At 45.9% G+C, this 25,399-nt stretch overlaps 1 protein-coding gene across 6 annotated transcripts in view; it reads right to left on the reverse strand.

The window, feature by feature from the left end:
• Nucleotides 1-25,399, reverse strand: part of LOC128118345 (palmitoyltransferase ZDHHC14) — a 453,489-nt gene that overhangs the window by 239,381 nt on the left and 188,709 nt on the right. For all 6 annotated transcript variants that reach the window (XM_052750896.1, XM_052750895.1, XM_052750893.1 and 3 more), the window contains one exon: nt 8,120-8,278. In XM_052750896.1, coding sequence (XP_052606856.1) covers nt 8,120-8,278 — 159 coding nt within the window. The remainder of the gene's footprint in view (nt 1-8,119; nt 8,279-25,399) is intronic.

The following is a 25,399-nucleotide window of genomic DNA, read 5'->3' on the forward strand; positions in this document are numbered from 1 at the left end:
CAGGATGATCGTGAAGTTGACAGCAGGGCTAAGTGTCTTAAATTCCATTCCATGCCTGGGATGGACAAAGAGCACAGAGAGAACTACCTCTGAAGGAAACGGCCGCACATAAACACAGGCTGGCAGTCCAAGAGCAGAGGCTTCACTTCACTACAAACTGTTTCTACAGAGTCACTGCACATCTTCATCCGGAAAGGACAATAATTACATCCCCACAGGTCTGGAATGGGATTTTAAAATAAACATTCGTCCTCTCCTCAAAATAGACTCTTTCCGGTTCACTTAGTACTTTATTTCAGATACTTCCAACCCTTTAGAAAATAAACTTAGCCTAGTCCAACAAGCCCAACTGTTTCCATGGCTTTTCTTTATTTAAACATATAGGTATGTATTAAGCTTTCAAAATGAAAGCATGCACGCAATTGCTCATTATCCAAGTGCCCACCATTTCATAGCTCAACATTGCCAGAGTCTAACAACAGCGTGTGGGGTTTATGAAATATTGGACGGCTGCAACCCAACAGAGCACAGCTGGATCCACAAATACCTTAGAAGAAATTTCAAGGCTGGCAAGGTATATGCCTTTTTTAAAAAGTGTGTGTGTGTGTGTGTGTGTGTGTGTGTGTGTGTGTGTGTGTGTGTGTGTTTGCATGCATATGAACTCAATTATTTTGCTAAATGGACACAGTATCAAACTGCCTCTAATTCACCTCTCTCTCCCCATGGACTAGCACAGCTTTCAAACACGCTAGAGGACCATCTTTGTGTGGTAGAAGTAGGTTAATGCAGAGAGTCACAATTGGCCAGAGTGCAGAGAACAAGAGACTGTGGTGTGCTCAGACATAAGACCGCTCTATCACAACCGCTATCCCCAAGGTTCAATGGACATGAATGGTGAGGTTCAGGAAGAGGGAGTGGAGAGATCGTAAGAGCCAGGGGTGGGAAGACTCCTGTGAAACAGTGTCTTTGGGACACGACAGGACTGTTGAAGTCCTGAATCCACAGCAGCTGTGGTTGCCCACACAGGATCAAGTCAGTCAACCTTCATGCATGATGCAGGAGGGGCACCTGAGCTCCCACCCCGATGAGTAGATAATGACAGTTGCTAGGGGAAGGAGTCTTCCTCAGGGCTGTGGCCCCTTGCAGTCTGAAAATGCTATAGTGGATGAGCCCACACCCACGTGTATAGGGGTAATACTAATTAGAATCAGTGGGCTATGAAAAAAGAAGGCGTGAAGTTGGGAGGCGCCTTGGAGAAGAGGGAGTGAATAAGATCAAAATATATTGTATACATGCTTGAAATTCTTGAGGAATTAATATTGTATTAGTAAAAATTACAAGTCTGAATGGCACGGCTTCCCTTTGTGCCTTTCCTATTGTTTCTACATATGTTACAATGTATCACTGAAGACTGTCACTCAAGAGTGGACAAAAAGCTTTCTTCAAAACTTTTATGTTTGGCTTCATGTCTTATGTACAAACGTACATTCATCTTTGGAGTTGACTTTTTTGTTTTTGTTTTTGGATGGGTCATCAGATGATGTGGCTGGTACATTATCTGCTTTTAAAAATTTAGAGATTTTGTTTTTGAAGCCTAATGTGATTAATTTCTGTTCATGCTTTACGAGCAGTTGAGGATGGCAAGGACATTCCATAGAAATAAATTCAACATATCTACCACCTTTTATTAATAGCCTTGGTTTTCTTATATTTTGTTGTTGACCCAAATGACAAAAATAAAAGGGGTCTGTTATTTTTCCACTACTGTCATGTTTATACTAAAATATACTTAAAATTTCAAATAATGTTTACTTCCTATTTTTTTTTCTAGACAGGGTTTCTCTGTGTAGTTTTGGTGTCTGTCCTGGACCTCTCACTCTGTAGACCAGGCTGGCCTCGAACTCACAGATAACCGCCTGGCTCTGTGCTGGGATTAAAGGCATGTGCCACCACCACCCAGCTACTTCCTATATTTTATACAGTGTTATTTGGTTTATGCATGTTGGTGACAATTTTCAGGGATACTCTTTGATCTGTGGAGTATGAGAGACAAAATGCATTCTGCCTTGAGCTCTGGGTGCCCTGCTCTTAGATATTGCCTCTGGGGACTGATTTTACTCTGAGGCATCTAGGGTACCACAGTGCCTGACATACACATGTCCAGGAAATGTCAGTGAAATGCAAAAACATTTCTGGAAACACAGAGGCACAAGGTAAAGCTCTACGTGCTTGGGTTCCAAGGAGGAAAGAAATGTCATCTCCCTCCATTTCCCTTGCACGATACGATTTCCGTCAGAATTATTAGCTTCCTTCCCAGACCCAAATATCTAAGAAGTATTGCAGAACACTAGCCTGTATTGAAAGGCAGCTGCCAAGCCAAGTCTCTGCCTTGCCAAACCTTGGGAACTACTGTGGTGATATATTGTGCGCCCCGGTAAAACTTACCTGGGGATCAGAGGACAGAGCCAGCCACTAGATTAGACATAGAGGTCAGGCAGTGGTGGCACACACCCTTAATCCTGTCACTCGGGAGGCAGAGATCCATCTGGATCTCTGTGAGTTCAAGGCCACACTGGACTACATGAGAGAAACAGAACCAGGCAGTGGTGACACACACCTTTAATCACAGGAAATAACATGGCAGGACACAGAAAGGTATATAAGGTGTGAGGAAACAGGAACTCGCTCTCTTGAGGCTGAGGATTTCGTAGAGGTAAGTTAGCGGCTGGCTGTTCTGCTTCACTTATCTTTCAGCTTTCACCCAATATCTGGCTCTGGGTTTTTAATTATTTATTTATTTATTTTTTATTGTTTTACTATAAGACCTTTTAAGATGCATGTTACAGACTACAGTGAAGCAACACCCGGGATCTAATGGTGGTGGTGGTCAGCACACTGCAAGAGTGTCCACCCCACACAAGGAGATCCACAGTCTGAGCTGATGTCACCAAGGAAGGGACTAGACAACGAGAGGGGGACGATGTGGGACAGAAGGAGGACACGGTCAAGTGTGGCCAAGGGCCCAGGAGAGGAGCATAAACAGAAAGGGGGGTGAGGTGCGCTTCAAAAGGACTTTAACGAGGGTGGGAAAGCCCTACCCCAAACAGCACCAACAGGAGATGGAGTCCCCACAGAGGGCTTCTGGGAAGAGTTGTCAGCCTAACCAGAAATGACAAAGGAACAGAAACAATGGGCTTGCCTTGCCTGAAGGAGGATCTTGCACTGCCTGGTGTTCCCAGGGCCTGGCATGCCGGAGGGCTTTGTGCTTTACCTCTTTTGTCCTCTGGGCCCCCACTGTAGTTGTGACACTGTGGGTACAGAGAAGGTCTCTTAACCCAGAGAACAGTGGGTCCAGGACCCAGGCAGCTCCAGAGGGCCATTCTTAGCTTGTAGCTAAGATCCCTCCATCTAGGCAGTTAGATTCCCTTACAAACCATCTTCATGGTTAGAAAACATCTTTATTAATTTGTCCATGGCATGTGATTAATTTCAAGGGAGCATTCCTTATTACACATTGATGTGTTAAAAATACTGAGTTCTGGTGCCAGAGAGATGGCTTAGCAGCTAAGAATACTGGTTGTTCTTCCAGAGGACAGGGATCGATTCCCAGTACCCACACGGTGGCTCAAAACTATCTGTAACTCCATTTCTGGGGGATCCAAAGCTCTCTTCTGGCCTTTGTTGGTATCAGGCACACAAGTGGGACACAGGCATACATACAGTCCCAACATCCACACACATAAAATAATATAAAAATAAATATCCGGTTCTAGAACAACCCAGCAGTAACTGTGGTGAAAGCTGCTGGCTCCTCCAGCACTGATGGCCCAGGAAAGAATAGACTTGGGTTGCCAGTCAGGGCAAGGTAGAGAGCAGGAACTTGGGGATGGAGGCTGTGCACAGTCAATTTGAGAGGACCTAATGAGCCTTTGCTTTGTTTCTTAGCCCCTCCCACCATCCTCACCCCAATGATCTGAGAGATGTGAGCTCCTAAAGAGAGCAGGGATGGATACAGACCCTGGATACTAGTTGTTTAAAAAGATTTTGTGCTGGGCGGCGGTGGCGCACGCCTTTAATCCCAGCACTCGGGAGGCAGAGGCAGGCGGATCTCTGTGAGTTCGAGGCCAGCCTGGGCTACAGAATGGGGTCCAGGACAGGCACCAAAACTACACAGAGAAACCCTGTCTCAGAAAAAAAAAAAAAGAATTTTGTGGGGTTGGTAGATGGTTCAGTGGGTAAAGGTGTTGGATGCAAAGCCTGATGATCTGTCAAGCCCTGTGACACAAATGGATGGGGAACAGACCCCTGCAGGGTGTCCTATGATGTCCACACGTATGCATGGCATACATGCACTCCAAGCTCTCCCCAACACAAATAAATGCCAAAAGAGGCACTGCCTATGCCTGCCAGAACGAACCGTGTGTGTGTGTGTGTGTGTGTGTGTGTGTGTGTGTGTGTGTATGTGAGTGTGGTGTATATACGTCTTTGTATGGATATATGCATTGGTGTGTTCATAGCTGTAGAGGCCATAGGTCAACATCAGTTATCTGATTCAACTACTCACTATCTCATTTTTTTGAGAGAGTTCGCTCCCTGAACCTGGGACTCACCAATTTAGTTAGATCGGCTGGCCAATGAGCTCCAGGATCTGTTTGTCTCTGCCTCCCCAGTACCGGGGTTACAGATGGGGGTTAGGCTTTGTACACGGATGCTGGGGATCTGAACTCGGGTCCTCATGCTTGTGAGTCACATCACTGACTGAGCCGTCTCCTCAGGCACCGAATCTTGTTTAAATAAGATACCTGGGAGCAGCACTACTAACTTGGGGTGGGAACGTTGGTGGCGACCCCTTTGTGTATGCCATGTTTGAGCAGGGTGCTCTAGTGGGCACAAACGACCCCACTTAATCCTTAGACGAAATGTATAAGCTAGATTAGGCTCACCTTGTTTTATGGTGCTGAGAAAACTTTCTCAGCTTCCACGGTTTTTCAGTAACAAGAGCAGGGCATAGCCCTGGGTCTCTGTGTTGAAGGCCAGGTCCCCGCCATTAGGTTCTGTCTACTGTTTCTAAGGTCACATCAGTGTTCAGCCTTCAAGGAAGCACTTCCCCCAGCCCTCCACTAAGACTGCAAAGCTCTTACGATTTGGCTCTCCTTTAAAATGTATTTAACAAAGAAAAAGAATTTCCCACTAACCCGGAAATCTGCATTTTCACCCTTTCCTCTGCTAATGCAGGATGGCAATTATCCACTGTGTCTGGGAAGTAATGACCCAGAGCCATTCCTAACAAGGGGAGGGGAGACTCCATTCTAACCTGGGCTTCCAACACACGCTGTCTTTTTTATTTGCTGTAAAAAGCAGAACTGTTTCGGTAAAAATCTTCTATCTAAAAATACACTAGCAGCAACCTTGCAATTACAGTCCTCTGTGGGATACTTCTGCCTTCCCCTCTATTTCCCGAATCAGAGGTCTGGTCTGTGGCCTGCTCATCGGTCATGCCAAAGGCTGGTGTTGCACAACTGAGTGGAAAAACCCAAGCTATGTAGGCTTGGATAATACTCTGTGTGTGTGTGTGTGTGTGTGTGTGCGCGCGCGTGTGTGTGTGTGTTTGTGTGTGTGTGTGTGTGTGTGTGTGTGTGTGTGTGTGTGTGCGTGCGTGCAATCAACAGCTTCATTTTAAATCATCTGCACATTCCTCACCTCACCCACCCTCCATAGAGAGGGACTTGGTCCCATCAACGCTGTACCCGCAGGCTGGGCTTCCTCTTCCTGACCCCATCCCAGTCCTTGCCGCTTCCTTTCTTTCCCCTTTCCCTTGGGTGTCTCTGTCATGGAAGATCGCCAAGCTTGCATGTGGGCTGCTGGGCTGCTGTGGTGACCGAGTCCTCAGAAAGGGCCCCATGTGCCTCCTATACATTGCGGGTTGATGGCTCTAGTTTTCACAATTGGTAGAGTCCACGAGCGGGGACACTATCTCAAACAGTTTTACTATGGCGAAAACAGGCCATCAACTGTGAAACTCCATCAAAATTTTGGCAAGGGGATTCACACCCAATTTATGAGGCGTTTTAAAGAGATACATACACTGAGGGGCAGTATGGGACCAGACTGGGAGTGACTACATGATTTGAAGGAAGTGACAAGACTCCAATGGAATTTTCAAATCAGAACTCACTATGAGATGGGAAAGGCTTTCTTTTTAAATGTGATTGCAGATCTAACCCAGAGACAGAAGACAGGATTGAGACAAACTGGTGAAGATGAGGAAGGAGGAGCCCAACGCTTTTTGCAAATGATAAGGATGTAGATGCTTTAGGATGGTAGATAACAACTTCTTATTTGTCAAAATACAGCTTAGGATATGCCCCCCCACCCCCCCACCCCCCACACACAGGAGACTATGAAAAACAACAGGAGTGCTGACGTGACAGGCTATTCCATCCTGTAACAGACCCCAGGGTCAACCCAAGACCAGGCCTCCAAGGCTGCTCATCAGCCCTACAAGATGTCCCCTGGATGACACTGAAGCCGCCATGCTGTCTGGCCCCAAATGTCCTCAAGGTAGGCATTGTCAAAAAGGGTACCCAGCCACACCAACTCAGTCACACGGCCTTATAGAGACCCCATGTGCCCTGCACGGAGAACAGGGTACAGTTCTTTTGTCGCAATTGCAGAGGGTGACATTGTATCAAGGACTTGCCTAGAGAAAGCCAGCTCAAAAACAACAAGGTAGTAACAGCAGCAGCAGCAACACCAACAGCAGCAGCAACAGCAGCAGTAACAGCAGCAGTAACAATAACAGCAGCAGTAACAATAACAGCAGAAGTAACAATAACCGCAGTTACAGCAGTAGCTAACACTTCCCATAGCCTGGCACTTTCTGACTGCTCTGTGTGTTTCCTGTGTAGGTCATCTTTCAAGCAGCACACTACAGACACAAGAAAACGGAGGCACATTTTAAGTAGCTTGCCTAAGTCACGCAGGGAGCATTTGGAGACTGGTCACCCTGTGCCGTACCCCCGGCTCCTAAGTCCAGGCTCCTTACTACATGGGAAGGGTAGAAGAGAAGTCTAAGCTTCTCCACAGGGCATCACAAACCAACAGGAATTTAAGTTAATAAGAACCAAGACAAATACAAACAGTATCAAACCACAGATTATTAAAGTCAGGATAAAGTGACTTTAAGATTAATAAGATTTCTTGGTGCAGCAGGAGTTACATTATAAAATTTAATTTTTCTTAGGAAGAATTAAGACTACAAATTCTGAGACTGAAGGAGAATGTTGGAAATCAATAGTGTGTTACTAAGGGAGACATTGTCCTGAGGGTGCCCGTCTCCTTCCAGGTGTGAGGGGGCAAGGCTTCGACCCTCACCTCTGTGGAGGCCGGCTACAGGAACGGGGAACTGCAGTCTTCCACAGTGAGACCCAGCTTTACCCTGTCTTTATCGAGACCCTCTTCTCTTAGGAGCTGTGCCTAGGATGGAAGATGGCCTATAGCTATGGTGACCAGCTTTAAGTCTAAAGGGACGGGAAGCCTAGCCACAAACCCTAGGGTCTGGGACCCAGGTCAGTTGTAGAAGCCAGTGTTGGGTCAGTAGCAGGGCTAATCACATCCAGGGATCTCTGAGCTGGCACCTTCCCTCTTACCACCCCCCCCCACCCCCGCTCTGAGCTCTAGCCCAATGTGGAAATTGACTGTTTCTATCTCCTTCCCTCCTTCAGATCCAAGGCCTCCCTCATCCCCAAAAGAAGTTTCCGAGCATTGGGGGAGGGAGGTGCCAAAAGCATATGCTTTATGTGTATGGCCAGCTGTCAGGCAATAGAGGGACCCGGGGCTGCAACGGCTTTATTTCAAGTATCTGCTCATCTGGCATCTAGGAGGAACAAAGGTCCATGTGTTGGGAAAGAAGGTCCAGGGCTTGGCAAGATAAAATAAAACCTACTGTGGGAGAGAGTGTGGTGAGGGCAGGCTTGGTGAGTGTGTTCAGTGGAGACAGACGAACGCATTGGCACAGTCGCCACCGTGAAGCCTTCAGTAGAAGCACTAAAGACGGGTCGTCTCCATTCAGCACCCTAGCGAGGAACTGCTACTCGCGCAGAATCTGAGTCCTACTCACCTACGCAGTTATCACACAGGCTGCAGTGGGAGGCTCGAGGGGGGCGGAAAATCTTGCAGGTAAAACAGTACTTTAGTTTCACAGTCTGGCCATTGATGATGACTTCTTTGGTTCTGGGAGGTGGGCGGTACCCCCCTGAACTGGTGCCGTTGGCGATATCTATGGAAAGAAGGAAAGACAGCATACACCTTCAGAACACCATTTCACCTCTGTGGTCCCTGTCACCCGATTCGGGGACCAGGCCTAGCTGTAGCCAGCATTCCTAGGGCAGCAGCCGCACTTTACTGCCCTGCGTCGTCACGGGCAACTGTTGTTTAATGGACGCTCTGGCTGAACCTGTTCATGCGGGCCAGAGACCATATGATGGGGCTCTTGTCAAAGGCCTGAGAGGGTATGTGGTCCAGCCTAGCAGAGGGATGCTCTCCATGGGTCATCCCCACCTCCCTCCTCTTCAGGGCAGGAGATAATGTGGGGAGATACCCAAATGACTGCAGAGGGGGCCTCCTGATCTGGCTACCAGCCCACTAAACTTGGGTCAAGACCCTAGAATGAAATTGGTCTTGTGACAGCAGCCAACCTTGTCCCAATTAACTCAGTGATCTTCATTCTCCCTCCTGAACTGAGCTCTTCAAGCCCAGCAGAGTCATCTCCCTGCTTTGCCCATTGGCCTCAAAAGTCCCAGTGTGGGGTGGATGGCAGGGGAGGAATATCCATTTTAAAAACATCTATTTTCATGAAAAATTATTAAATGCATATTTTAAAAAAATCACTTGTATGATTTTGGCATCATTTATTAGTTTTTAGAGCCAGTTTTAAAAGGTTAAAGAAAACACAAATATATCTCTTTTTCCCCTGAAAATTTTACATTTATTTATTTGTGTGTGAGGGAGGGGGAGCATATCGTGTGTGTGTGTGTGTGTGTGTGTGTGTGTGTGTGTGTGTGTGTGTGTGTGTGTGTATACGAGTCAAGGGAATCTGTTCTTTCCTTCTACTATGTGGCTTCCAGGGTTAGAACTCAGGCTGTTGGCCTTGGGAGCCAGCACCTTTACCCACAGAACTGGCCTCTAAGTCTATTGTTTTAAAAGTTTCCTTTTATCTCACAGCCTGGTTCTTCTCTCTGGTGTCACATGAGAGTCACTGGGCAGCTGGTTCCACCCCCTCCCCCCCGCCCCCGCCCACATCACACCTTGCCTCTTGGTTTCATACAGAGCAGGACTGAGACCCCGGCTCGAGAGGAAGGTAGGATTTCCAGCTTTATTCATGTGTTGACTCCCCACAGCTCTACCAGCCCTGCCAAGAAGAATCTGGGGCAGTCAGTTGTGTAGTGAAGATCCAGAGCCAAAGAGAGTAGCAAGGACCCTTTGAGGGCTTTTGCTAAGACTCTGGAGTGGTTCCAGGACTCTCTGGAGCTGGTGAATTGAAGGTAGACACTCATTTTAGTTCACACTCACAACGTACTTCTGCAGATCCCCAGTGTGGTAGGCCTGAGTGTCATCAATACTGGCTCTCCACACAAACCATCTAGGCAGGAATTGTCTGGAGAGTTCTGAAACGACTGATACCCTGGACTTGGCCTCAGAATTCTGATTTCACGGGGATGAGCAGAGTCAGGTATGGAGTTTAAAAGGCTCCTCTCAGATACCCCAATCAGTAGCCAAAGCTGACGGCCAACAGTGTGGGGTCCACACAGCATCTGTCTTACACAACAGCTCGTCAGAGAAGCGGGCTCTCAGCTCATCCAAAACACGGCCCTAGGAATCTGCATTTGCCCAGATCCTCCAGTGACCCCCTGCACTCAAAGCCTTAGAACCTGGGTCCATGGTGAACACAGCTTCACTCGGAGGAGGGGACATGCCGAGAAGCACACCCAGCCACCTCAGCCACCTCATGCAAGTTTAGCTATAGTGATGGTACCTGGGGGGCTGTCCTTTTCTGTCCCCTCACTGAGAGAAGCCACAGCTGACTAGTCATGACTCGGGGGTTCCAACTGCTATGGGACCTCAGCTTTCTTTCTGAGGCTGTGTGATGCAGACCCTCTGCTCTAGCCCCTTAGCTTTTGTGCTAGTAAACACCAACCCCAGTGGCAAGGAGTGCTTCAGACCTGTCACCCCCATTGAAAACTCATGGAACACGAAAGTTCAGCAGCAAGGTGAAAACAGAGAGGAAGGTGAGTTCAAGGAAGGGCATGATGGGAATCACAGGACAGTACACCCCTTTACCTCTTCCTGGGACCAGACCTCTTGCTTGGAACCATCAGAGAGCTGTGCAGCCAACTTTGGGGCCATGGGTTGCCTTGCCAACCTGGGTACTCTCTTGGTACCCTCCCCACAACATGCTACCCTGGTGACCTCCCTATCAAGGGACGCTAAAGCTGGCAGCATCTAGGGTGCATGCTGGGAAGAGGAGTCAGAGCTGGAGGATGGAAGAGGCAGAGACACGGTGTCACTGTGGCTGCCCTAAGCATCAGGTGGAAAGGGCAGACTCAAAGCGCATCAATGACCAGGGCAGGTCTCTGTGAACACCAGCTGGGCGGGCGGCTTTGAGGTCTAAAATACTTTGGTAGTTTTCATGTCAGCTGTGACATGGACTGGATGTATTTAGTTCCTGCAAATGTGAGTTTAAAAAAAAAAACAAAAACTGAAAGATCAGTTACAAAGAAACTCAATCAAGTATCTGTTAATTTCATCAGAAAAGTTCTGGAGCTGAATTCCTGAGGCAAATACTGTAAAATGCAGAGATGCTGAATTGCCCGGCACCAGGACCATGTAAAAAGCTTAGCCCTGCATGGCAGCAGCTTGACAAAGTGAGTCTTTGTGAGCGAGCGCGCCTCACAATAGACCCTATTGATCTTATATCTCCAAAGCACTCCTTTCGGGAAGATTAAACCTGATACAAAGTGAACTGAAAGCTAGGATTCAACAGAGAGAGTAAACTAAAGCTTCAGCAGTTAGCCCAAACCCTAAAACCCTTTGATTAGATCATTGGAGACTGAGATGTTAAAATAATAATAATAATAATAATAATAATAATAATAATAATAATAAAACATTTAAAAATTGAAGCATCAGAAGACCCGGTTCAGGACTCAAATATGCCATTAACTGATGGGAGAATCAGAGGACCTATGAAAAGAAAAACAAAGAGCAGCAATAACAAATAACAGTGGGACAGTCTTTACAAAGGGCTGATCCTGCTGCTGCACAGGCAGGTGGGACCTGGGCAGCTTAGGGGGTCTCCCCTGGCTGCCTGCCGAGTCACTGAGCCTCCGGTCTCATCTTCCTGCGCCTCTGGATTAGATTCATCGCCCCCAACAACCCTGAGGTAGCGTTCAAAGTGTCCCCAGAGTCCTCAGAGCTCCCGGGCTGGTCTTCCCACAGGAGTCTTACACGGAGTCCACACTCCAGACCTTGCAGCAGCTCTGTGCTCCCCTGAGGAGCCAGCTGCTGCACATCTGGGACATGCACAGTGGTCTCAGCGCTGGGGTGGAGATAATCTCATCTTTCAGAGGTTCAGGCTTCTCTTGTGAAAACAGCTGGCAAGTAGATGTGCTTATCTGCACCCATGGGCTCTCACCCTGCTTAATTTATCTGTTTACTCAGTCCACTGAGCTCGGCTGGACTCCTACTAAGTGGCACCCTTGGCATTTGGGGCAGTGTTTGGATTGAAGCTGGTGGCCGATCACAAAGCTTGTCCCCCATTGAGCTCATCCACATCTGCCGCCCCAGGTATGGGGCACAGAGGGTGGAGCTGAGTGCTCCGGTCTAATCCCCAATTATTCTGTGTGGGCCTTTTGTGTGTGCGTGCAACAATTGTGCTTCTGTTCCTCAGAGCTGCTCTTTGTGGCTTAAATACAGCTCTGGAGAAAGAATAATCAAGTCTACAATAGCTAATGGTTGAAGAACACTGGAATTTGGGGGTAAAAACGGTTAGCGGCTTTGTAAGCTTACAGGAATTACTACTTCCCAAGGGCATTTTACACAAGTATTCTGAAGGAAAGAAAACACAAAAACCTGAAATGGCTTTTACATTCACAAAGGCCCCTCCTCCTGATGGTTGGAGTTGTTGGCAGAGAGGTGGAAACGATAATGTATACTTGTGCATCCATGTCTGGCGCCAACCTTGCAATCAGACCCGTGGGCAAAGAACTAAGGGGCCTTGGGGTAGGAAGGAAAGGTTGGCCACGCATGCCCAGGAAGGGGAAACCAGCTCTGAAGGAGGTATCTCAGTGAAAGAGAAATCCTGGGCAAGTCAGAGGGTTCTGTAACTGTTCCTTAATATATTCCTGCCTGTTCAAGGCCTGTCTTCGAAAAAGAAGCCATTGTTTCCTCCTGAGGGAACAGGGTGCTTACATCATGAAGGACCCATTTTGATCCCATAGTGCTGATTTCGACCCCAAACTGCTATAGACTCTGCTTTCTAAACTACAGGAGGAAAATGTCACCTTTGAAGATGTGGATAAAGATTGTCTCTCCAGCTGAAGGATTCATCTGGAGGAGTGGCATTCCCTGGGGTACTGAAGTTTTACAGACCATTAGCCAGCTGACTGAGCATCTGCCAGAGTGGTGGGAGCCTTTGCTAACAGGAGTTTAGTCAGCATGAAGATAGGGCATGGGGCAAAAGTGACTTCATACACTATTCCTCAAGATACTATGGAAGTGTTGAGTATAGCTACTCACTGCCATAACACAGTCAAGGATTTAACAAATCTAAATACCCAACAGAGGTCCACTAGACACCCAACAGTCTTCTGGGTGCTGTGGACACAGGAATGCACAGAAGTCTCCTGTCTTTGTGGTATATACTGTAGGGAGGACAGATCAATTCAGAGAATGGGGTTTTGATAATTCAAAGACACAAACAAATCATACTGCAGACTGGATCTCACACTTGGATGATGGCAGGATCACTCAGGGTAGCATTTATCGTTTCTGCCCACAGGGAAATATGAAAGCACCTGGAGACATTTTTAGTTGTCACAAGTAGGAGGGAGTGTTCCTGGCAACTAGCATGGAGACCAGGCTTAAACACCCCCCAGTGCAGAGGCCAGTCCTTTACAAACAACAATCTCACAGCCATATATCAATAGTATGGAGGCGGAGAAGCTTCTCCGAGTGTGGTCCATGAACCAGCAGTCTTGGCATTATGGGGAAGCTTGTTTGCAGTGACTCAGTTTGGTACCTACCCCCCCACCCCACAAGTCACCTTATCTGGAACCTGCATTTTCAAAGATCCCCAGGATATTGGGCACTTGGGAAAGTTTGGAAATCATTGCTGTTGGTGCCACATTCCTCCATAAGTGGGATAACCTTGCTGGTAGGCTAGACAATGTGTTAATTAAGCCTGGTAAAGTCCTCGATCTCTTCTTTTTAGGTACTGACAAATACCATGCAGAAAAAGCTTATTTACCTGGAAACTATATAGAGGAAGGGAGGAAGGGAGGGAGGGAGGAAGGGAGGAGAGAGACAGAGACAGAGAGAGACAGAGAGAGACTGACTTTATTCTCAAACATACTCATCTTGGGTGGTAGGAGCTAAGAACGGGATTTTTCTAAATGTTCTCAACTCACACTTATAGTTGATGAAACCATTGACTAAGAATGAAGGTGACTGAGAGGAACCAACGCCATTTGCAAAGATGTCAATGGTACGTGAAGAGCTGATATAATCGTTAGTTATGGAAAGTCTGCCCCAATCAAAGCAGACAAAGTCTGGCTTTCAAACACTTTCTGTTTGGGATATTGTCAAAGGAAATCTTACAAATGACCTCACTGTATCCAATACAGTCAGGCGTGAAGCGCTCGGTTGACTGAGATGGGCTCAGTGTGTCAGTCCTTTGTACCGTCTTCCTGGGGACACAGTTTGAAGAGCACCATGAAAGTCCATGGCTGTGGTCTAGAAGAGCAATTTCAGATGAGGATGTACTCATTACATCAACCCATTCAAGGAGAGATCTTGCACATGTCTATGAGCTGTTGTGAGGTTGGTGGGATGCCTGTAGGTCTTCTTTTTGGCATGCTGGTAGAGTAGGAAATACCAATGTTCACAATTAATTCTGTGACTGTAAACTGAGATATTTCTAAAACTAGTATTGCAATCATAAGTTTCAGAAAACTGAAACACAGAATGCTATCCACGTGATTTTTTTAAAATCCAGTGGAGAGAACAGGCCTCAGTGTGGTGTTTTAAATGAGAGCGGCCCCCAGAGGCTCATAATGTTTCAATACTTGGTCCCCACTTGGTGGAACAGTTTGGAAATGATTGGGAAGTGTGGCCCCCTTGGAGGAGGTGTGTCATTGGGAGCAGGCTTTGAGTCTCAAAAGCCCATGCCTCTCCATAGGGAGGCCTCACCCTCTCTGAGGAGTGGATGGGGGGGGATGGGGACAGGGATTGGGCAGTTGGGGTTGAGGGAGGAGGAACTAGGATTGGTATGTAAAATGATTCACCCTCTGAAACTGTAAGCCCAATGTACTCTTTTTTTCTGCCAATTGCCTTGTTCGTGGTGTTTAGCACTGCCACAGAGAAGTGACTAAGACACTCAGGTAAGTTTGGATTCCCATTGTTCGGAGAGGTTATAATTCATGGAAAGACCTCACACTGCCTGATGCTATGGTGTCCACGGCTACCATAGGCTTGTTTCTTCAAGGCTCCTCAGATCCCAGAGGACAACATGTATTGTACATATGCATATGCATGTAATCATTAATTAGTGCGACTGAAGATGGAAGGGAAAGAAAGGTGCTTAGTCACCACGACCCTTTTAGTTTAACTAACCAAGCTAATCCAATCCATGCTCCTAACAAATGAAAATTAATGATGATCATATTTTGGGGGGCACTCTTTTTCCAGTCGGATGCAAAGCCTTGTCCTTGAGTATAAAAGAAAGAAAAGTGCCTTTGTCCTTGCAGAGTTTAATTCTCCTCAAATGTCAGATTTTGCTGCACACATGCACACAAAACTGCTGTGCTGTGTAAATGAAAAGTCAGTTCTGAAGGCCGAAGCTCCACATATTTGCATGTGTTTGTACTCCGTGTGGGTAGATTCTGCATGGTCGGAGACGACCGGCCCCCGGACACAGATAGCCATCAGCCCGGCTGGCTTGCCAGGGTTGGCATTATTGTAGGACAAGCAGAAGAGAACAAAGGGAACTGGTGGGCACTGGACACCATGCTGGGGCAGGTCATGCTTCAGGGTCACACCAAGAAAGCTGACACGCTTCTATTAACGCTCCAGGGACGTGGATAAGTGGGCATCAGTGAGGGCCTGGGTGGGAGGGCTGGCTGCCGTCTATCTCACTTGGCATGTGCCATGGTAAGATTCTATCTGGAGGCCTGAGGGAAAGGGATCTAAGGATGTCACAGAAGCAAGGACTGCTATTTATAAATGTGTTATACTTTAAAGAATGAAAGTGTCCTCTTGGGAGGTCCCACTCTTTCCTTTTTTGTCTCTCATCAATACATATTGTTTAAAATGAATAAAAATCTTCAATGGGGCGACTAGTATAAATCTCTCTCTTACACACACACACACACACACTCTGTATACATATTTATATGCTCTATATACACATACTTCAAAAGCATTTTCATTTGTTGGTTTGTTTTTCGAGACAGAGTTTCTCTGTGTAACAGCCCTAGCTGTCATGGAACTGCCTCTATAGACAAGGCTGGCCTCAAACTCACAGAGGCCTGCCTGGTCTACTACCACCCATCTCAAAGGCATTCTTATTATATTACTAGTATAACTAGTTAAAAACTCTAAATAGAGTACTGCTGTGCACCCAGTAGAATCCCGCTAAACCTCTAGGAATAAATACACAACAAACAGGTAGGTTCTATACATACAAAGCAAACCATAAAACACAACGGAGTCTTTGAGGAGATTATGAAAAACCTGGGGAGAGCTGGGTGGTGGTAGCGCACACTTTTTAACCCCAACATTGGAGAGGCAGAGGCAGGTGGATCTCTGTGAGTTTGAGGCCAGCCTGGGCTGCAAAGCAAGTTCCAGGACAGCCAGAGCTACACAGAGAAACCCTGTCTCGAAAAAACAAAACAAAACAAAACAAAACCAAAACCAAAACCACAAGAAACAACACAAAACAGGAAAGAAAAGGAAGATCGGAGAAGCCGTCCAGTCGCCCAGAGCGACACCGTGCTCGAGGCGCACTCACTTTCCCCAAATTACCTAGCACATCCATTTCCGCACCCATTAACACTCCATTATGATCTGAGAAAAGTGGGCAGACTTCATAAAGTAATGCCACACTTCACCTGAAAAGAAATGGCTGCGCATGTTTGCAAAGAGAAATAATGAGGGGCAATAAGAGGCCCAGGAATAAAGGGAACAGAGAAACAAAAACCAGTGCTTACTAAATAGACACACATTCTCTTAAGATTTATCACCTGATAAAACATCACTCCAATCAGCAAGGAAAATACAGACAACCAGTAAGTGGATTGGTGACCGACAGCTAATCCCAAAGGGAGAGAAACAATCCTCAAGCCCGAGCCATGCCTCTCAGATGGACAGCAAAGATCCAGATATAAAAAATAAAATCCTATGAAATGAAGTACAGAATGAGGTCCTTTAAAAAATGTTTTATTGCATTTATTTCTGGTCAACCTGGATTAGTCCTCTCCCTCCTCCATGTGGGCCCTGGAGACTGAACTCAGACCACCAGCCTTGGCAGGAAGTACTCCACCTGCTCAGCCACCTTGCTGGCCACAGTGTTAAGCATAGACAACCACATAAAGAAAACATGGATTTTTTTCAAAATAAACCTTAAAAAATATATGTCAAAAACTTCCATAAAATGCAAATGATAAAACAGAAAACTATTTTCTACATGAATCACAAAGCCCAGTGCCCTTAAGGGATTCTTGCAAATGAGTAAGAGAGACAGATATTCTGAGAGAAAGACAGGAAAAACATGAACAGGAGACTCATACAAAGAAAGTAAGAGTAACCAGTGGGCTTTGACCAACTTACTCAAACAAGTGAGTTCCAAGGTTAATTTCTCAGTGATCAGGTTTCCTGATGCCAAGAGCAGAAACACAGACTCACAGGCTTTGGTAAGACTGTGAACTAACACCATCTTTGCAGGAACAAGGAGGCTGTGTCTATCAAAACATTAAAGACAAAAACCTGGGACTAGAGAGACGGCTCGGTGATTAAGGGCACTTGCTACTCCTGCGGGGTCTTGGGTTAGGGTCTCAGCACCCATACTGTGGCTCACAACCATCTGTGATTCCAGTTACAAGGGCTCCAATGCCCTCATCTGGCCTCTGTGGGCACTACACACATGTGGTGCATATATGTACATACATGCAGGCAACACACACACACACACACACATACAAAATAAAAGTAAATCTTTAGATACATAAATCACTTGGTTCAGAAAGTAGCACAATGATGTAAGGAAAATGTTATGGACATTAATCACAACACTGTCACTTACTATTAAAACTTGGGAATAACTGCAGTGTTAACATGAGGGTAAATAAATTATGATTTGATGGGACAGTAAACTATTACATGCCCATTAAAGATGAAGTAGGATGATAAACAGCATATTAGGAGAAATCCATTTTCAAAATAGTAATATACAATGTGACCAAATATTTGTATAAAGTATGTTATTCAGAGAAAAACCAGGATGTGCCAAAGCGTTAACCACAGATATCTCTGACTTAGGACTTGAAGTATTATTAGATTAAAAAATCTATTTTCATTTTATTTATGCTCTTCAAAGTTTCCATAAACAAAATACATTGCTTTACAAAGGGCAAAAAATAATGTGTTATTTTTGAAACTGAGTTTTAATTGGAGCATAAAACCCTCACAAGAGCCTGAGGCTGTTTTGGTACCCGATAGTCACAAATGGAGATGGTGTGGAGTGTCTCTGCTGCTCTGAGAAAATTAATTACAAGTTCAGAGATTTCATTGATCATTTCTGGAAGACGTTCTCTGTGCCTTCCTAGAAGTCTGAGTGTAAGGTATTTTTCAGTCTCCTGTCATTCCTGAAGCCCGGAGGAGGTCACTTCACTCATGGCTGAGCCACTCCAAGACCTTGGGCTCTCAAACTGTCTCCTAGGCACACCGTGATGTATCAAGTATGGACCTAAGTCAGAAACCCAGGTCCTTGAACATATGTACATCAATCCAACAGAACATTTACCTCTAAGAAATCCACTTTAAAATGCTGGAACTACATTCTTTGATATGCCAAGACATCATGTAGATTTTGCACCAGGAGATTCTGCACCATCACCAAGGAGCACTTCCCTGAGAGTCAGGACACAGAGTCATACTGTCCAAGTTCTGTGCCCACTGAGTGACTGAACCTCGCCAGCTACTAAGGCTTGTACAAGGGGGAAGGCCGAGAAGGTGCTCATCTTTGGGGGTAGAGTTCTACACCAAACTTTCCTGGTATCCAGTCTTCTGATGCCACCGACCATGGCTTTGCTTTGGATTCTTTAACATGTGTGTGGCTCAATCTGGACAACACTGTGTAACCTGCCTGTGCTCTCTGGTGTGATTTACATGGCTCTGTGAGTCAAAGGCTGGGTCCCCAGGGTACACTCTTGGGAGGTGCTGTGGCTCCTGAGGAGAGGGGAACGGCAGTCAGTCTTTAGGCCGTTGAGGTCATACCCCTGCTGTGGTTAGATGCGAAATGTCCCATGGGTCAGAACACTCGGCCCCCAGCTGGTGACACTGCACTAGTGAGTCAGGGGGGTGGGACCTTGAGGTCATATAGCTCAGATCTGCCTCCTGTCCACTCTCTGCTTCCCGACACAGAGGCTATGTGACTAGCTGGTTTCCTGCTCCATCTATCATGTCCTCCCCACTGAGGTGGAGTATGTCCCCTCAAACTCTAGCTTAAACTGGAAGCCAGAACACGTTCTTCTTTAAGTTGCTTCTTTTCAGGGCTTTGGACATGACGACGACGGGAACATAACTAGTATATTCCAAGGGATCGTGGGATCTGGGCTGTTCTAGCTCTCTCTGCTCTCTGACTTCCGACGTGAATGTTTTGTTCTGACACAGGCTCTCATAGTTGCCATCAAGGGCCTTACCCGATGCCCAGAACCATGGTTCCACCGGAACTTAAGTTCCATCTTAAACCGGAACTTCCAGGGTGGTGAACCAAAATGAAACTTTTCTCTTAATGAGTCATCTCATGCATTTAATTATAGTGATGGAAAGCAAACGGATACATTCTCACAGCTTACATTTTTGCTTTATTCTCACAAACAGATATGACCGTGTTGAAGGACCATGTAGATAAGCAGCCAATACAGGCATGTTCAGCTTAAATCCAAACCCACATCGGGCCAATAATCTCAATTGAACACCTCTCTACTAAAGTGGCAGCAATGAAGGCGGCCCACTAGTCTTGCCTTGACAGCATTCTTAACTTACGAAGACGGCCTGGATAAATTCATCAGTAGATCAGTACTGTTTCACCCCAGCACCCATAAACATGATGCTGGTCCATGACAGCCTTCAATGGCACTGCTGAGTCCTCACATGGGAAACCAGACAAAAATCAGATGTGTCTAAATGTGCTTTTAAGAATGGCAGCGTTGAGTTTACCTTCCGGTACTGCTGCTCATAGGTTCTCTAAGAAATAACTCTGTCCACATTGTGAAATCACAATGGAAATGCTGACAGAATTAGAACAAACGGCTTATTATCAAGCTCCTGTCATTAATAAGGGTGCAGTGTAGATGTTGACATTTATTTAGAACCAGTTTTCTCTTCATTACTTCAATGTTTCAACAACTTTCAGAAATAGCCAATCACTCAGTAAATATTTGTCCTATTGGACAGAAAGTGGGGAGAAATTGGTTTGTAGTTCTAGTAATTAGTTTGAAATGGCTACCAGTTCCTATATACCAAAAAGCACACCTAGCAACAGGCTCACTGGAGACTGTGATGTCTGAAGTTGGACTAAAAGCATTTTTGTTTTATGATATGGCTACCAGCCTACAGTGGTCAGAAAGCAGAATGTGGTACCCCGTGGGAGTGGCTCCCCTTGTGAGAGACCCTAACCCACATTTGCCTGGAGGGGCTGCATGGTGATCCCAGCAGCAATTCTGGCTACCTTGGCCTCTAACCCTGCCTCAGAGACAGAACAATGGGCCAGCACAGAGCTTCCAACCAGCAACATTGAGTCCATCTGAAGCTTCTATATGTGTTTTATCTCTGAAGTATCAAGTTTTGTCCTGCTCCTTCATGGCAAAGGCCCTAGGTCTCATATCACAGATTGGCTGTGGGGCTCCAGGTCTCATTCTTCCATCTTCCCAGTCATCAGCGGCCAGCTCTGGCTGAGGCCTCCATCCCACCCATCCCACCCATCCCACCCCACCATTAGACACCTGCCCACTGCCCCTCCTGGCTTTTCCCTGCAGACAGCTCTTTGAGTTGAAGGACTGAAATTATTTTGTTAGAGATGTCACCAACACCTGTGTTTCTCATTGTCTCTACAAACCTTCAGATATCCAGTTCCTGGGACTCTGGGAAGGCAACATATAGGTGTTTAGCTTTCCAGTTCTACTGGTGGTCATGTCAGAGGAGCAGCAGATGGCAGTTGACTTCAGGGTGTCAGCTCATCAGGAGGCAAATCCCTGATGGATGAATCTTGGATAGGCAAGGCCCTGAGACCACAGGCCTGGAATGTCTTTTGCTTCTGCTGTGCCTTCACATGTTTGCTGCTGCCATCTTTCTCTAGCATTTGGTATGGTGTGAATGGGTGTGGGGAGATCCCCACTGCCTGTAATGTAGTGTGTTTATCTCATGGAAACATCCTGTTCTACTGGGCATTTTTACCTGTGGATTATTATGAAGATGATTCCTTCCTAAGCTGTACTGTCTGATGGACAAGAATAATGTTAGTTTATACAGAGTTTTGATGAATAAAAATATATACAAGGAAATGTTCTACAGCTAGAACACATGAGTTTCACCTAAGGAGCTGCATATATCTCAGTTCAGGTTGATGATTAAGGAAAACAATTGAGTCCCAGGGGCCAGGCTGGCTCGAATTCCTTTAATCTTAATGCCAAAAGATGCAGTCACAGGTTTCGGTGTTCATTATTAGCTGAAACAAAGCCTTATAATAACTTCAGGTTAGATCAGATATTTTGATAATAACTTTGAGGTGAAAAACCCAAGAAGATAACCTAAAGTTTTAGAAAGGCACATAGTTGGATGAGGAACTCTTTAAGGTCAAGGAACAAGAACAAAGCAGCCCAATTATTACTAGCTTTCACACTTTTCTTGCTAGGACTTCTTGATGAAAAAAGGTGATGAATAATTCCTTATACCCATTTCTGCCCTCAATTTCCTGATATTAAAAAACTACTGATGAGTGGGTATGTACCCTAAAGATCTAAAGTAGAGCTGTCTGATTCTTTTTCATATACAAAAGTTTAGGTTTGTGATTTTTCTGAAGATTCCTTATAAGATTACCTTTCAAGATAAGTAATAAAGCAATTGGCCCTTTCTTTGTAACTGCAAAATGCAGCCCGCCAGTAAAAGATGTGACTGAGAATAATATCTTGCTAGCTTACACTCTGTTAGTCTATAACAAGTTGCTTGGGTATGAATCTACGAGGGTTCTTGGGGATAATTTGTTTTCACTTGTAATATGTAAAATGTTTAATCATGTAAGGGATATGGATAACATACTGTGTGTTTTTTTTAACTTGTATTCATTATAATCACTCATTTGAAAAACAGAATGTAATCACATTGTGATTTTTATATTGCCTGAAAGATTTTGCTGGGGTGTATAACCTATAAGGGAAAAAATAGAGTTAAAATGAGTTAAAAGGAAAACATCAAGAATGAGAGAAGGAGGCTGAGCGGTGGTGGCGCACGCCTTTAATCCCATCACTCGGGAGGCAGAGCCAGGTGGATCTCTGTGAGTTCGAGGCCAGCCTGGTCTACAGAGCAAGATCCAGGACAGGCTCCAAAACTACACAGAGAAACACTGTCTCAAAAAACCAAAAAAAAAAATGAGAGAAAGAAATCACCAGGAAAATAAAGAATAGAGAACGCAAAAGAAGAATAAAGAAAAGATCTGAAGGAAACCATCAAGAGAGTGTGTGAGTGTCCATTTCCCTAACCCCCTCAGATAAAAAAGTCATAGTATGCCAACTCCGTGGATTCCCTTTGAGCCCTGTGCTTCTGGAGGCTGGTCCCCCAGGCAGCAATACAGTTCAACTTAGTAACTCACAGTCAAACACAGATCTCTGACTGGGTCAGCCTTGACGACCCTCAGGCAGCTGTACTGTCAGGTCTGTTGCCCAGGTTTAGCCAAGTGCTAGGATGGCAGGCCTCACATTTAGATGCTAAGGCATGCCTGTGCTTGCCGGCACACCCACTTGTTGGTTCAGGGTCTCTAGGGGAAGGCATTTTCTTGTGGATGTGCATAGTTTATAAAAAAAATGAAGCATGCATGGTATGTTACATCTGGTCACTGTGACTAGAACACCTGACACAAAAAAACTTAAGGGAAATAATTGTTATTTGAGTTCATGGCCTTGGAGGGTTCATTCATGGTTGCCTGGTCCCATGTGCTTGGGCAGAAGATCTCAGTGGCAGGAATATGGGACTGAGTCACTTCTTAATGGACAGGAGACTTAGAGGCCTGGGTTCAGAGTGCCCTCAGGGACTTTCTTATACTATTTGAGGGTGTGTGAGTTAGTGGGAATCACTGGTGGCTTTTTGTTTTTAATTTTTCCAACATGATAGGCAGAGAGAAGGGGAACACGGGAAGAGACCAGGATAGACACAGCCCCCAGGAACACATCCTCAGTTCTGGGTCCTCCGACCTGGTTCCATCTCCTACTTTCATGACCTCCCAATAATGCTATCTTATTAAGGATCTTTCAGAGGACTAATCCATTGATTATGTCAAAGGCCTTGGGATCTAATTTCCTCCAGAAAACACAATCACAGACACACACAGAGGTATGCCTTGCTAATTCCATAGATGTTTCTTAATCTACTCAACATGATAATCAAAACTAACCATCCAACAGAGTGAGAAGAAAAAGGAAACAGTATGAAAGATGCCAGGCCTCCTGGGGGATTCTAATATGGATTAAGGATAGTGTCCTGACCCCAGTCCAGCCTCTGGTACTACATAGCAGCTCACAAGTAATTGATGAAACTCAGCACAGCCTCTGGATCCCCTTGCTGCAACCAGCTGTGGCACATCCCTCACCTACTCTGCTATGAATGAAACAGACTGAACATCAGCTCCAAGGGCAGCTGCAGGACCCACGTCAGTAACATGCCCTGAGGTATCTTTCATAAAGGAAAATCTGCAACTGGTTGCAGCTCACGGAGCCATGGTCCAAACCTGATCCCTTCCTGCAACGTGTAGCTAAATGCTGGCCACATCTTAGTTTCCATCTCCTGTGGGTTCTGATTCTTAGCAACGCACGCATGCACTTTCAGTTTCTCATTCCTTATGCTCTTATGCGGGTTTGCGAACAGACACCACGGCCACGATGCCTCATGATGTCCATATGTCCTGCTTTCATTAGCCCTTTGCTGTTTTCGCAGTTTCTTCACATTAGGGCCTCACTCCCAGAATGCTGCGAGAATCACGTCGGACCATGGATCTCATTATCCCGGGAGGAAGGGAAGTCTTTTGAGCAAAACTGGAATTTACCATGGCTAGAAAAGTAGTGAGCGGTGAGTGTTAAATCACCCATGTACTCACGTTGTAACTGACGGGCTTTCTTCTGAGTATGCCAGCATTCCATGCTCCTCACAGAGATTTTAAAGTATCAGAAATACAGAAAGAAAACACAAAAACAACTGAAATCACTGGCCAGTCTAGCGCCCCCTCACTCACATGCCCTACCCCCACCCCCACAAAAAAAAAAAGGCCTCCTTATAGTTTCACTCATTTTTCTAAGCTTCTGAGTATCTTAAGATTACAGTGCAGATACAATTTTGTATTTTGTATCTGCTTGTGCTATCAAGATTATAACCAGGTAGCTCTTATAAGCCACTGATCTTCTTCTCCTTTTTCAATGCTGGAGAACCCAGGGCCTCCAGCATGCTGGGCATGTGCTCTACCACTGACCTATTTTGTTGGTGCAGCCATGAACACGCTTGTGGAATCTTTAGTAGTAACTGTCACACAGTTATGCCATATTCCAATGACCCATTTTCCTACTGCCATACATTTAAGCTGTTTCTAATTTTTATTTATTTGTGAGCGGAGGTCTTCAGTTTGGCTTCCTCGAGACCCTGGAAATGGATACGTGCTTCAAGTTTTTTTCTTTCCTGTGTGACTTTCCCATCCTGTCTTTTCTGTCTCTCACATTCATTTTCAATTTCTGACTGACACGGAAAGACAGCTCCCGACTCTCCTCTGTGAGTCCCAGGACCTCCTTGACTCTTTCCTGGATAGCACATTTATAACTATTATAACTCTAAAATATCATCCATGGCATCACAGCTTTTGAAAGGGGCGGGGGGAACAGAACAATGAAGGAGAGTCTTGAACACAGCACTCTGAGGATTGAGGCAATGACCGTGAAACAGGCTCAGCAATGTTCTTCTGAGCAGGTGTCCCCCAAGACGCCATAGTGGCTTAGCTTTCTCCTGTGGACATGGGGCAGGTTCTTTGCACTAACACAGACATTAAGTGGTGGGCAATACAGCTCCGGATTCAGTGGCTAATCATACTGAAGTAAGAGGCCAGGCTGCGGGCTGAAGTTGGCCATGGACTTGCTGTGGAACAAATCTATTTCAGAGAAGGCAGCATCAGAGGGTAAGGTAGATTGCTTGTTTCTCTGCCTGCACAGTCTCGGCATACCTGCTTCAGAAGGCTTCCAGGCAGTCAGGGCCAGGGCTGACACCCACTGTCACAGAGAGACCATGTTGCCACTGACGGCTAGCCACACCCTCATGAGTTGCCTCTTCAATCTCCTTCTATAGTTACCATCAGACTCTGTATCTATCACGGCCCAAATGTGCAAACAGTCTTTAAAATATTGGTGGGAGAAAAGCTGACCGCCAGTCATCACCAGAGAAGAGCCGTTTTAACTGCCTTTTATTGAGGGAAGAGTGACTTCGGAAGCCTGGAGCCATGCACTGGCTCTGTTTGAGCTGGAATGGCTCTAAAGTGGGGTTCAGCTTAGAAGGGCTCACTGCCATCTGTACAGGGAGGTGGAGGGAAATCCAGGTGCCGGAGACCAGCGATGCATAGCCAGACCTGCAGATCACGTTGCCATGTTTCTGCTCTCTCTGC

Source organism: Peromyscus californicus, unplaced genomic scaffold (genome assembly GCF_007827085.1).
Source record: "Peromyscus californicus insignis strain IS unplaced genomic scaffold, ASM782708v3 Scaffold_22__1_contigs__length_63687245, whole genome shotgun sequence".
In the NCBI taxonomy this organism is placed as follows: domain Eukaryota; kingdom Metazoa; phylum Chordata; class Mammalia; order Rodentia; family Cricetidae; genus Peromyscus; species Peromyscus californicus.